This window comes from Misgurnus anguillicaudatus, chromosome 19 (assembly GCF_027580225.2).
Source record: "Misgurnus anguillicaudatus chromosome 19, ASM2758022v2, whole genome shotgun sequence".
Lineage (NCBI taxonomy): Eukaryota > Metazoa > Chordata > Actinopteri > Cypriniformes > Cobitidae > Misgurnus > Misgurnus anguillicaudatus.
The window spans coordinates 23,222,829-23,237,810 of record NC_073355.2 but is presented as its reverse complement, the minus strand read 5'-3'; the positions used below and the strand labels follow the sequence as shown (position 1 = coordinate 23,237,810).

Genomic DNA, 14,982 nt, shown 5'->3' with positions numbered 1-14,982 from the left:
AATAAGTAACTAAAAACAAACTTATTTTTAAAACAAACATTTGAGTTTACATCAGCGTGATAAAAACTACAATAAATGACAGAAACCAGCTTTGGAAAAAAGATAATTGAATTGAATTAAATTTTTTAGTTGGTCTCAAGTCCCATTGAATAACATGGGGAGGCGGGGTTTATGACCTATACTGGGACCAGTCACTTGGGGGGGATCGAGACGTTTTGGCTTCACTTTTCAGGGATTGTGCAGCATGCTTGGTCATAACAAGCACTATTGATAGAAATGTGTACATGATAACATTATATAAACTCAAAATAAAACTCATAGGGGTTGTTTCCCGGACAGGTATTAGCTTAGGCCAGGACTAGGCCTTAGTTTAAATAGAAAATCTAACTTGTTTTAACAAACATGCCATTACTTGTGTGCATTTTAAGGCAAAACAAAGGGCACTGATGTATTTTTTAAGAGATGTCAGTGCAAGTTGTTTTGAGTTTGGACAGCTCTTACATTTATTTTAGTCTAGGATTAGTCTAATCCCCATCCGGGAAACCGCCCCATAACGTACAGCTCACTAACAACAAAACATTACTGAAGTCAAAGCGTACCCATCTGCTCCACAATGTCAGGAGGGAATACTCGGGAAGCAAAGGCTCTACGGAAAATATCCGAGAACTCCTTGTCAAGACCACCGATGCCCATTTTCTCAAAGTTCCAGTCTGGGTTAATTATGGCTTGACGGGACTCCTTGGTTTTGGCCTTGCCTGGTAAATGGAAGGATAAATAACAAGATTCAGTTGTAAACAGACCTGTTACATAGAAACTCTTATTTTTTAACCTTATTAAACTTACCAACTAGAGTAAGAGATGAACTCTCTGACTTTTCAAAAATCACCTGACTGTTTCCAACCAGCAGACCAATCTCAATCTGTGAAAATAAATCATGAAAATTGAAGAGCTCACAAAAAGTACATCTGACATGTTTTCTTGTAAATGAGCATTTTTTTTTTGAGACTCTTAAGGGATTCTGCCATCAAACCAGTATTTCTGTGGTAGAGCATTGCATTAGCAGCGCAAAAGGTGATGGGTTCGATCCCAGGTAACATGTGTTGATAAAAATGTATACTTTGTAATGCACTGTAAGTTGCTTTGGATAAAAGCATCTGCCAAATAAATAAAAATATCATTATCTTATTGTTGACAGAGGTGGGCTGGTTTAAGTGGCTTTTTGCCTCAAATATTTATATATTTAAAAATAAAATATTAACAGGATAAGTGATTTATACAATTTTCTTATTTTTCTGAAAGAAAAAAATCGCACAAGAACCTTTTGCCTTTTGCCAGATGCTGGTTCTCCTTTCAGTATGCTGGAGTCCATAGCCTCAATGTCCTTTATAACAAGCCCAAAGAGCTTGTCACAGAAACTGAAGACCAGCTATGACAGATAATACAAAAAATGAAAATAAATTATTTGAAAATAAAACATCACATAAACTTCAATTTTTACAAAGTTACTCTAACCTGCTGTCCCACACTAAAACTCTGATTATTAAAGTGTTGGATAAACTCGGTGGCCATTTTGTCCGAATCGTAGGGATTTGAGTCAGTGCTCTTCTTCTGCAGAAAGTCAATTTCAACGGTTATGGCTCCAGTACACTGCTTGGATTTGTCGAAGTTGTAATTTGCCACTGAAAGGACAAAAATAAACATATATCACTTACCATGATTTGATCATCCAAATATTTGTTTTAAATGGTGTGTAAAAATCCAAGAGCAATGTACCTTCTATTTCTTGTCCAATGGACAGGCCTGCCCATTTTCGCTTTAGTTGAAAGAAAAAAGAGAATAAAAACAATTAAATATGCACAAAACTCCAGCAAGCTAGAACATCTGGTTTTCCAAATGTCGTAAATCCTAGATTAGCATAAACTTCCAAGATATATTAGGATGATCTATAATGATTCATATTAGTTGCCTAGCAAAACCTTATAGACCTAGAAGGAACTTAACAAATGTTTTGATTTCCTAAAGACGAGGGGAGACGGCGATCATGGATCTGTAGTTAAGATTGTAAACATTATATACAGTATATATATATATATATATATATATATATATATATATATATATATATATATATATATATATATATATATATATATATATATATATATATATATATATATATATATATATATATACATATACATCTATAGTAAGGCTTTTAAGTTTGTGTTTTATGTCAGCTAGAACGGAAATAAATATTTGAACCTATCACAGAAACTGAAAACAGGTTTAATGGTTTTAATGGAAACTAAAATGGTTTCATTAGGTCTCTCTACTAGTAATGGGTTTGCTTTTATCATTAAGATCTGGTGGATATAAACCAATGTACATCCTTCACCACAAGCAATCATTTGTTAAAAGCATTACATCTTACTGGAATAAGGCCCAAAACATACATAAAATTGTGTAATGCCTTGTAATGGTAAATAGCTGATGATTTAGGGTATTTTTTACTAATGGCATTTGTATTATTTCAGCAGTGTAATTTTGGCTTTAACATTATTGTTTGTCCTCTGACGCTCATTTGTATGATATACATGTTGGCGGTAGTTTTGTACCTGTGGCAAACTAAAAGCTATCGTGCCAGGAACCACAGAGTGGTGACACTTTACAGTGAACACAAACTTGTGGGTGGGCGATGTCCTCACACTCACATGCCTAGAAGAAATGCAGAAAAGATGAAGCCTCTATGAACAAACAAACTACATCACAGAATATATAATATGTTATATGTAGTATGATTTAAAAACATTATATAATACATAATCAAAAAATAGCAAATGTGTAGTATAGGATACATTATACTAGCAGCTTTGAATTCAAGTACTGCCCACATCTACAGCGGCACAAATCCTTAGACTGAGATTAGTTAATCTCATGGGATTACAGTTTTTTTTAGTCTGACTAACAATAGTGTTCTTTTTTAGTTATAGCAGTGAGACAACATAACAACATGTTAGAGCCATAAAGTAAACATTTGTATCATACAGCTCTTTCTGTTACCATAAAACAACCTTTTTATAAAAGAAAACGATTAAACCCGAAGTATATTTTACAGTAAATGTACATCAATATACATCACACATCAATCTGCAGACTATGCATGGGTCTGTATAAGATTCTGGCAGTATGATAACCTTTATATAAGCAAAAATACCACAATTTCACGGTGTTGCGGTATTGCCATTGCAACACTAAAATGTGTTATTTTCAAATGCAAGGTAAACCCTTTAAATTATAATATGCTTTTAAAAATATGTATGTAAAAATGTATATTAAATGTAAACATCAAATCAATCACATGACTTAAAGATTTAATGAATTTTGTATAAACAGAGCTCACCTTGAAGACGGTATCACAGAACATTTTAGAGGTTTAGAAACCTTGACTGTTTAAAACCTCGGTATACCTTGAAACCAGTAACCGGCCCATGCCTACTGCAGACAAATCCCACAAGCGCCATACTGTGACTTTCTTTGACATAAGGCATCAGCAGGACTGCGGCAGAGTCTGTCAGTCTAAATTAATGTCTACACCGAATCAGCATTACAAACACAAAGAGTACAAGCCTAAGGAAAATCAGCAGATTTACTGCGTGACCGTGTGCACTTTCTCTACAATGTTATGATAAAACTGCAAAAGGATGCATTTAAATATTATACAAGATCAATAAGTATCCCTGACTTTCATAAAGTGTGACATCAAATGGGGTAGATTTTGCAATACAGTATTATGTCAAATTTATTTCTATTACTAAACACAATAACTTTTTTACCATATCCATAACTACATAGGCAAAAAAGGTAGAAATATTTGTATATGTTGGATTGCTACATGGACATTTTTGCCCCACTTTTAAATTCTGACAATTTGGTAAATTAAGTGCCATTTCTGATGAATATGTAAGGGTCAGTAAAGCAGATGGATACTCACTGTCCAGACTGCAGATCTTTCTCATTTACTACAGCACAATTGGTCAGTGACAGCTCATCTGTCGGGCATCGGGCTGCTTGCATAATCTGCAGGAGAACAAACGATAATAAAAGAGAAGAAAAATGGCAAGAGTTATCAGAATGAGTTTGCATTGTAAGGGAAATATTCAATAATCTGTCCGGTGGTGTTTAAGGTTTTGAATATGCAGACAAAAGTCTGGTTCCCACAAATGTGTGTTAGTTTAAAAATCCTGACCAAGCATCATTCCCTAAACCATGAGTGTGACTCTAAGGGCAGGACTGTTTATCTAACCTATAGGACTACTGTACTTTTGACGTAAACCTGTTGGGTTCCTACTGAGGTCAATATGTGAATCCAAACATTTTTTAAGAACCGGAAGATTCACATTTTTATTGTTATTTTTTTAACTAAACAAATGCTTTTTGATTGTTCAGAAAATAACAACGAGTGTTGCTGCACAAAGCCAATGTGCTCAATAACCAGGAGGCACTTGTAAAGCACTGTAAGTTGCTTTGGATAAAGCTGTCTACCAAATCGATAAATATTTCACGATGCTCAACATCATGAACAACATGGCTGCTCTTAAGCTTTTGGGGGGAGTAGAAAGGGTAGTAATGTTGTTTTATTAACACATAAGAAAACAAAAAAAAATCCATAAAAACGTTGTAATTATATTGTAATTGCGATTCTGAATCGCAAGGCTCCGATTCTGTGTTTCATGCACAGCTTGTGCAGGTACGTCTCTGTGATCAGTTGGAAGTCCTTATTAATCTAAAATCACTATGAGTTTGAGTCATTTATAATGTGCATTTATCAGAAATAGATAATTAGAAAATTCAAAAATAATGCCACACTCGAATGTATAAATGAGATCATACAAACTGATACAAAAAAACCACTTCAAACAGTTTCAAACAACGTTTTATGGTGTTATGGCTTTATTTGTTCCTTCTTTGTTTGATTCTGCACATAAAAAGGTGCAAAAATGAAACAACTAGACAAAGAAAACAAAAGCAGGGCAGTGTTCCAGGTGTTCCCATCTGGCTGTTTAAAGCAGAGAACAGATGAGCTCTTCCAGGAGCTGCAGGCTACAACACACAACGGCTGATAAGAATTAGCCTAACTGAAACAAGAAAACTTAATTTCGGTGTAAACAGTAACGGGATTCAGAGAACATTGCGGAGTAAACACTAGGTAAAACATTTTTCAAGATGAACTATTTTTGTCATGATCCTAGCAGCCTGTCACAGTAATTCATAGTTATGTGGCAGGATTGTGGCGGTACTAGGGATGCACCGATACCACTTTTTTGAAATACGAATACTTGCATTTCAGTACTTGCCGATACCGAGTACATAATAAAAACATGATTTAAATTGACAGGTAACGACTTAAGTCATATAATTTAACAAAAAAACAAGGGACTAGTTTTCCAGTTTGTTGTAAACTCTGCCTCTTTGGATAACATAAGAGGCATTAACCCCTTACACGCCGCTCAAACATAGACATTTCTCAGACCGTGGTATCGATCCCCGGTATCGGGGGACTTTTAACGAGTACTTTAGAAAATGTGGTATTGACACCGATACCCGATACCAGTATCAATATCGGTGCATCCCTAGCCGGTACCCATGTTTTGTGTGGTAGCACATGACCTTTTGTTTGGGCTGTGTGCTGCAGTGTCTTTTTTTGACAGTCTTGTCTCTGCCCCTGCCCCCCTTGTTTCCTAGTTAATTATTCATCATTGGTTAACTCCCTTCACCTGACCTTTCCTCGTTATCTTTTAACGATTTTCCTATTTAAGGCCCCGGTGTTCTGTCCTGTGCTGAATAGTTTTGGTTTGTTTGGTATGTTGATGCGCTTGCCAATTCTGTCATTGAATCAGATACCCCGTTTACACGAAGGAAAGAAGCATATATTTCCCTGCAGTTTGGCCTGTCATTTACACGAAAACCGCGTTTTTATTACAGAAAACGATTATTTTTAAAGCCTCCGGCCAAAGTGAATATTTCTGATTACCCCGGTTATGTGTTGCCGTGTCAAATGGGAGAAACGGGGTTTTAGGTTCTTAAACGTCACATTTTGCGCCAGAAAATGTTTAACGTCATGAGAGCGCCCTTACAGTTTGTTTGGCTACTGATCAATCAGGTTTATCATGTTTGCTGTTATGAAAGGAACAGGAAGTCGCTCGTGTTCTTCGTTGGTGTCGATTCTGACGATTTTGATTGGCTTGCATGGCTGTATTCCCCTTCCTACACTGCTTCCCACAGGTTTGGCATAGTTATTATGCCGCTCGACGGCGTATTTACGTGGGTTGATGTAAATGGAAAGTTTTTTTGAAAACGATGTTGTGTGCACGATGTTATTATTGAAAACGGAGGCGGGAAAGTATTCGTTTCTCAAAATACCCGGCTATGTGTAAATGTAGCCAGAGTCAAGTCAAATCAAGTCAAGTCGTCAGTGATTTGTCATTTGTCTGTTATGTCAATTTCCCCCACGTGGGCTTTTGTTTAACTTTGTGTTCAATAAACCCCTTGTTTAGTTCAATTATAACCTGCACTTTGGTTCAGTTCCTCGTGAAATCATGACAATTTTAAAACCTTTCTTTAAAGAAACATGTTAAAGAGCTCTTATTTTCCTTTTCATGATTTTACATTTCTTTTGGTGTGTAAGTGTGTGTTAGTCATGTTAACAATCTGCAAAGTTTAAGCACACCACACTTTTTCAGAACGATGAGCTTTGTAGAAATCAACATGTTTCGAGAAGGCGGAGCACAAAGAAGCAACAATAATGTACAATATTTGTAAAAAATAATGTGTTTTTTGAACCATAAACCATAGACTGTAAAAAAAGATGAACGACGCGACGTCGCCTCCCACCATTGTAATGAATTGAAGCCAAAAATGTCCAACCACGGTCGCCACCATGTTACGTAAAAACGTCAGTTTGGAGCCAAAGCATGCGCAGAAGGAATCGTCCGTGGAGCCAGAGGCGGAGCCGCGGTATCAAACTTCCGCCCAAACGTTCGCCCGACCAATTCAACCACGCCAATCATAACGACACGCTCCGTTTCTATAGCATCAAATTACAAGCTAAAATGAAACTTACCACAATAATGAAACCTTGAACATATATCAGCGTGATAACAACTACTTGAAAGGACCAAAACCATCTTTTGGAAACTTTTATTGGAAGTGTAAATAATTTTTTTATTACAGAAATGAAAACAGGCTTTATTTCATTAGATTACATCGCCCTGTAAACTGGCAACAACTTACGCTTATGAACCATAATAACCAGCATGGCCATATTAATAACAAGATAGGATAATGATAAAACATTTTTAACATTTACAGAGCAGTGTTTGTTGCAACCATTTTTGAGAACCGGTCCCAAATATTAGATTTAGCAGCTTGACCCAATTTTCTTTAAATGATGTAAATTCTCGACCTTAATTTCTCCTGCACCGCATCTTCCATCTTTACTTTTAGATCTCGGTGTGTTTTGTTGTTGTGGCTTGCGGCTGGAGCTTGTGATGTGAGACCAAAGGTTTAGGGACATCACACAAGTTATGTTGCTACCTAAGGCCTATGTATTGTAACTTTATCAAAGAACCATAAATATGAAAATATATTCCCAGATACTTAATATAGACTATAGGGAATTGCACGCAACATACAAGTTTTTTTCTTTTAATGACCCGCCTCACAAATAAAGTGGGAATTTCTGTACCAACAACAACCCGACCCGCGGGTTACCTGCGGGTGACTCGCACATCACTAACGTGAACACACTGCATTACACCAAATAACATTCTTTTTGTCAACATAATAGGGGCTCTTTAACATTAGTTACCAAATAATAAGCATTTTATATTCTATGGTAATGAAAATTACTACATACTGTAGAATACTGAATTAAAGCAATAGCGCTCTCATAGTCATGTAATATGGCTCTATATCAGCATGGCTGTGATTAGGCTATCAAACCTATGATTATACAAAGCCATATCACACGAGCGATACTGTGTTTATACAACAGTTCGATGGGACAAGTCTGTAAAAAACCCAACTACACAGTAGTGTCTTTAAAAGGCTCTTTTGTGAGGAACTACTTCCTTCCGCCACAGATTTAAAGCCCAGGATGATGACAGGTAACCTTTTCAGCAGTTTGTTTTGAAATTAAGTTTTTTGTTGAACGTGGTAAAGCAGGAAGATTGTGAGACTGAAAAATGAGCGCTTAACACTATAGTATTCATGAGGAGACTAAAAAAGCATGTTTGAGTTAGCTTAACAGAAAACAGCTTCTACTGACATATGTTAAAATATTTCAATGGCATTGTTTTGTCTCAAGATGAACACCAGTAATGCTTTTTGTAAGGTATGTTTGTAAAAAACGACTTAAATGTCCTAATATAACTAAGACATAAGGCATAGTCTAAACCCTGGAAACAACCCCAAAGTGTTTTAAAAGAGCATTTGTGCATTTTATGGAGCATTTGTGCGTGAATGTGTGATGGCAGCTTTTCCCAATCACAAAAACATGATATCTGAACAAATGTTATTTACTTGTCCATTATTTTGCTTAATATTAGATATACTCTAGAGGGACTCTTTTGTTATTGATTCTATGCGGGAGTCCACAAAAGGAGTGGAAGTTTGGTCCACAAAATCCATTTGTTTATTGTTGCTGCTGAAACCGTCTATAATGTAACATATTTCCAAAAAGAATAGAATATCTAATAGGAAAAATGGAGAGTGTGGCTTGTTTTTCCACTGTGAATTGCTTGGCTCTAACATGTGGACATCCATTGAGAAATGCAGATGGCAGCAGCATGTCAGTTTTAGAGGGATTAATGGATGTTCTCCCCAACCTTCTCATCAGGATTGACAGTCATTAAAATAATAAAAATAATAATTTTGATTAAATTTACAATTACAGTTTTTTGTGGATTGACTTTGTACGATTGAATTGTTACAACAAAACTCAGGGGACAGAACTAAATGACAATGAGTGATTTGTTGAGCAAATGCCTCTGATTCAGAGAGCACAGGTTAACTCAACACGCTGCTATAATCTGGCTAATAAACAGCTGTCCAGCTATTATACTTTAATTTCGGGCCAGAAAACCAATAATCCAGGCAAAATGCTCATTGAGAGCGGTCTCACCACTACACAAACTCACACCATTTAATTGTAGTAGTTGGCAAATTTATTTTACATAAGAGTAAGACCAGAGGCAGGTACTTTGAGAACAGTTGTGGTTAGCAGACTTTAGGATTGTGACTTTGTATACACATTGTACCATTGTCGAGTCCCCGCGAGGTGCTGCTGTCACAACAATGGGGACACTAAGTACACAGCTATTGAAGCATACAGCCTGATCTACCAAGTGGAAGCAGAGGGCATTTAGAGAGGATACATAACTTAAAAAAGATTACGAGCTTAGGGGCCAACACATGCAAACAAGAGTGAAACAAAGAGCATCACACTGAGCTCAGAACTTTGGAACAACTGTGGCTATGTTAACATGCACACAATTGTGTCGAGCCGACTGAATTTAATCCAGTTGCAGGTTACGACAGTACAAGTTCCATGTACCCTAAACATTGCAATCAGATTTAAATATTCATTTACATGTACATTCTATATAATCCAATCCAAACATCTGCGCAAGTTCACAGCCAGGGTTGCCAGATTCCCGTAAACAGAACCAGCCCAATGGACATTCAATACTAGCCCAATAACTAATCAACAAAATACTTTCATCTTTAACGCGCAGAAAAAAAATTCAACTCGCAGAAACAGTTTTAAAGTAGCTCAAATCTAAACTTAGCATGCATGCCATGCACAGCCTGTCTCGTCAAGTTCACGCTGTGGATAAATGTACAAAGTCAAACTTGAGTTGGAAAAAGTTGTTCTTAAGAAATTTTCAGACATAGGCAAAATTTTCAAAAGGTGCAATGCTATTTTATTGCTTTATGTAATGTTATGAAAGTACACAGGAATGCTGCAGAATGTACTGCGCGTGAACCCATTACCTTAATAATAATGTGTGTTGCCAATGCCTTGTTATTGCATGTTTCTGTGATGAGAATCATGTGATACGTAAATAAGAGGAAAATATAAAATCTATGTGAACTGAATCAGCACAATTCTTCTGTGCATGTGCAATAGGTGTTTTTGCATTCGATTAAAAATTACTAAGATTCAAGCGTTTACATGCGCACTTTTCTCCTGATGATCAGATCACAGATCAGACTACACCACCACTCCTATCAATATTATAAAAATTTGCATCCAATCGACCTTAATCATATTGATTAAAGTGTTTACGTGAAGGCTTTTTAATCCGATTAAGCCATCAGTATGATTACAAATTGATATGGTTGCGTGTAAACGTATCTAGTGAGTAACTCTTGGCAGAATCTTTAAATTTGAGTGAATTAAACTTGTCTAAGGGTTTAATATACATAATGCTTAATCTTATTTTATATAAAAGATGAAGCTGAATACCCTTAAGTCATATGATTTTAGGTAGGGGGTCCTTGGAATCATAAAGTTTGATAACCCCTAGTATAATCTACAGCTACATCTATGGGAGAAAGTATGACTTGAAAACATGAATATATATGTATAAGAAAAAAAATCACAAAGAGTTGACCACCGCACATCATACTATCAAAATAATGCTCTCTCATGCCCCTTTTCCACCAAGGAAGTCTGAGTGCTTGTTTAGAGCCGAGATTCAAATCGATTCTTTGTTTTTTGATACCTGAAGCATCGGCAGGAAAAGTGATTCTTAAGATTAAGGTCTGTAACACTGTAACACAATACTAGAAGTGTAGCTGCATGCTAACGTTGTTCTCTGTAAATAATAAAATATGTTATGTACTTATTGTTATTCTCGATTGCAACCTTTGTTTATATAAATTATGTTGAGCTGCATGTACACGTTGGATTCACCGCTATTGGATGCCAGTGTCCAAAGTCATGACCATTAAATTACGTCAAGCTGCATGTACACGTTGGATTCGCCAATGTGGCATCAAATTTGGATGCCAATGTAGGCCATGACCATTAATAATAACCCAACATCCGACCTTGTTGATGGCGTGTTTGTGTTTGGCCCTGCTGCGCTAACGTTGCTGGGAAAGATGAGACGTATACAGTGACGCAAGACCTGGCTCTGTGGTGTCTCGGTAGCGCATGTAAAGGCAAACCAGTTCTTAAAAGGCTCACTAGTCGACAAACTCCGAACCAGCAAAAGTACTAGCCCTGAACAAGCAGCTGGTTCTTGCTGATGAAAAGGGGGCATCACTGAGCTTTTTGTTCAATAAGAATGGAAGTAAAATGTAATTTATTAATGAATAGTTTTGAAAACACAAGAGGTAAAAAGTTTCACCAGTTAGCACACCTCTTAGACCTTAACCAAGCAATTTCATGTCACTGTCTACTATACATCATGACTTGCAATTATGAAGACATAATTTTTTCTCATTTGCCACTTATTACCAAAGGGAAATCTTAATTGAAAACATTTCCTTTGCCGAGAGAAAATGTTATATCATATGATTAGTTCTGTGTCTCGAGTGAAATGCATTATGATCCATAAAACTGCCTACAGTAATGTGAAATAACTGCATAATGAAGGGCTAATTGCAGGAAGAAAATATTATGCTTTAAATAACACAAAATTAAAAACACCATCATGCGATTCACGAGAGTGCTTTAGCGTAGTGAGCGTTAGTTGCCATGGTAGGGGTGTGCGAGGCAAAAACTAACGCGGGGTTAGTGTAACACAGACTGTTTACATTGTTGCGCAGGGTTGAGCGATTGGTTTTTTCTATTGATTTCACTCTGCCAAAAGACGATCTCCAGCAAATTATTGGAAATGTATGTTTTTCCAGAAAGTTATTGATGAAGGAGTGTTTTGGTGTCATGTAAATAAAAAAAATAAAAATTCTAAGTTGGGTGTGTAAGATACCAAATCCAATCCTGTGTCATATTAATCAGTGTCTTGTTGACTAAAACATAGCATCGTTGGTGGGCTTGAAAATATTTTGACCCAGCAGGGTTAGTTGTAACTCTGTGTTACAACAAACCCCTCAGCACTTACGATATGAAAACAGCTAACGTTAGCGTAATTCTTGCTGTTGTTTTAAATAAGCTACACACAAATGATTGCTGGCTGCCAATAAATGTGCCGGTCTAATCAAAAATCGTGTGTCAAATTTATTTTTGTTAATATCTTTAATATTGATTGAATAAGGTCACGTCAAAGACGGAAATCATAATAAAATTAATGGCTAAAATCAGACTTTAATGCTCATTATGTCATGTTATTACAGACATATAAAAAAATTGTCATAATTGTGCTGCTTTTTCTCACATATTTAGACATTTGTATCCATTTAAAATTGAACTATTGATAGAAAAGGGCTAGATGAATGAATACAGTGTGGATACCTGTCTATTAAAGACAGATATAAACAATATCCACTTCAAGTATATAGACAAAACAGTATTAAAATATTTGCCTGCAAACCTAATTTTTAGCAAGTGTTACAACTAACCCCCTGCCTGTTACAATTAAACTCACCTATAGGGTGTCACGTTTGGTGTATAAGAATGGTAAGTACTAGAAACAAACTTCAAATGTTCATTTGTAGCAGAGATGTGTGTGTTTCTTGTGTAAAAAGTACTTAATCAAACTCAAATATTTTTTGAATGATTGAGCCAAAACCAAAAAGCGTTCGGTTGTGCCTCACTCTCCCCTGCATTCCACAGTGACTCTCTGAATCGTGTGAGTCCAAGATGGCGTCGTTAAAATAGCGTGAATATTTTTCTTACAAAATCACATCGATTACCAGCAGAAGACCTTTATTAACCCATCGATTGGAGCCGTGTGGATGGCTTTTGTAAAGGATGGATGCACTTTTTTGGGGTTTCTAAGTCAGAAGTTGTTCCCTGATTCCTGTATTCTACCATTATAAAGCTTGGAGGAGCATTTACTAAAATAACTTTAAATGTGCTCGTCTGACAGATGATGGACATATGCATCTAAGATTGCTTGAGGGTGAGTAAATCATGGGGTAATTCATTTTGATATTTGGCAGGAGGATCCCGTTAAGGAAGCTGCTTCTGGATGACAAATCTACTTTATATGAGGTTTCCTAATTAGCCGTTGAACTGAACTGAATTTTCCACAATAAAAATCACTCTGTATACTTTAGACAGACATTGTTAGATTTCCAGTATAATTATTGAAGATTTGATGCCATAAAGATCTAAAAATCTGATCAACAACAAACTCATGATCACACCAATCTGCCATTTAGTGTGAAAACAAGCCTTGCAGAATAACATCACAAGATTGGGATTAAAGGTATTGCGGAGGATTTTCTTTTTCCGGGTGGATCATCAAGACTATTGGTCCTCCCAGTTGTCAATCAGGAGTGTTACGCAATTGCATTTTTTAAAAAAGTGGAGAAGGCGGTTCTTTTCTAAAATTCGAGAAAATCCTCCGCTACACCTTTAAATTAAAGATAGACAGTATATCATTTACAAAATTCTCAAAGGGATCAGATGAAAATTGAGTTATTTAACATTTAAGTAAACTCTGTGGGTGATAGATGCCCACACACACACACCATTTGTCTGGCTGGATCAGTTACAGTTGCACTTATACTGAAATATCTGATATTCAAATGAAAAATGAAAAAATCCAAATACTATTGTAAGAAACCTAAAAATCAATTACACACACCATTACACTCAATTTACAATAAATAAACATGTTAATCCTATTACGATATGGACAGCTATTTAAACATTTCCATTAATGAGTCACCTACGTCTCGATCTATCCACATAAATTGTTAATATTGAGACTGCAATAATGTTGCCGTTTAAAAGCTTTTCTTCTATGACTACCAAGCCTGTAAAGATCCACTGCGCGTAACGCGTTGCAGCAAAGCCATCGATTGCTTTACGCATATTTTTATATATGTATGAGTATGTTTCTGTTACAATTTTAACCAAATACATCAATCGACTCATAGGATTGTACATGTCGTACAGCTCAAGCATTAAAGCAAACACTCATAGCAACTGTGATGCGCTTATTTGAGCATTACGCGAGGCATGTCAAGGTTAAATCCTTTGAACGATTACCCAATGCATTAAATCACAGTGTCTTGTTATCTGACTCTCCATGACACCGTTTTGCAGGAGAAACGGTATGCTAATATAAAGATTAGTGCTTAAATTAGCGATGAGCACAAGCCCGATGTTTTGATGCGGCGTACTTTAACGATATGGCAACCTCCGCGGTTGCAATTTAGGGTATAGGCTACCGATGATCTTACATTATCTATTTCCCCACTCCATACAACGAGTTGCCAGAAAACATGTTAATCTGACTGGTCGTGTGGCTCATTCAACCCCGCCGTAAGGTTTGTTGTTATATTATCCAGTAGGCTATCCATATGTTAGCATGTAACGTTAATGACTAGCCATAAGCGGTACATTTACAGCATATCCGTGTTCACAAATGCTTCGTTCGTCAAAGCTAGACCGTTTTAGGCTGGAGGCCACCTTCAACCCTTTGCATTTAAAAAAAAATGACAACCCGAATCTCGAATGCGATCGTGCTGAAACATTTTAATGCAGATAAGGTGCATTAAAACGAAGATTCGTTATATTAAGACAGTACATATACAATTCAGATTGAACTATATCTTACCCGGGTCGCCATCTTTGCGTTTGGTGATGCTTCTCGCCTCGGTAGAGCTCTACACACGCAGCAGTACTACAGCAGCAGCACCAGAGCAGTGGACAGCGAGTGGCGCGCAAGCGCAGACACTTCCCATACAGGTGTCGTGCCTATACCACCATGTAGTGCAGTACATATATTACAGGGGTCTCCAACCTTGCTCTTTTTTATGTAAAAGCTTTCAAGTTATGCA

At 36.5% G+C, this 14,982-nt stretch overlaps 1 protein-coding gene across 1 annotated transcript in view; it reads right to left on the bottom strand.

The window, feature by feature from the left end:
• nsfa (N-ethylmaleimide-sensitive factor a) overlaps positions 1 to 14,895 on the bottom strand; it is a 30,222-nt gene extending 15,327 nt beyond the window's left edge. The window contains exons 1-8 of the mRNA XM_073857207.1: positions 14,760 to 14,895; positions 3,992 to 4,077; positions 2,616 to 2,715; positions 1,774 to 1,813; positions 1,513 to 1,679; positions 1,319 to 1,426; positions 844 to 919; positions 600 to 755 (exon numbers count right to left, since the gene is read on the bottom strand). Of these exons, the coding sequence (XP_073713308.1) occupies positions 600 to 755; positions 844 to 919; positions 1,319 to 1,426; positions 1,513 to 1,679; positions 1,774 to 1,813; positions 2,616 to 2,715; positions 3,992 to 4,077; positions 14,760 to 14,771 (745 nt within the window). The 5' untranslated portion in view covers positions 14,772 to 14,895. The remainder of the gene's footprint in view (positions 1 to 599; positions 756 to 843; positions 920 to 1,318; positions 1,427 to 1,512; positions 1,680 to 1,773; positions 1,814 to 2,615; positions 2,716 to 3,991; positions 4,078 to 14,759) is intronic.
• Between the last annotated feature and the right edge of the window lie 87 nt (positions 14,896 to 14,982).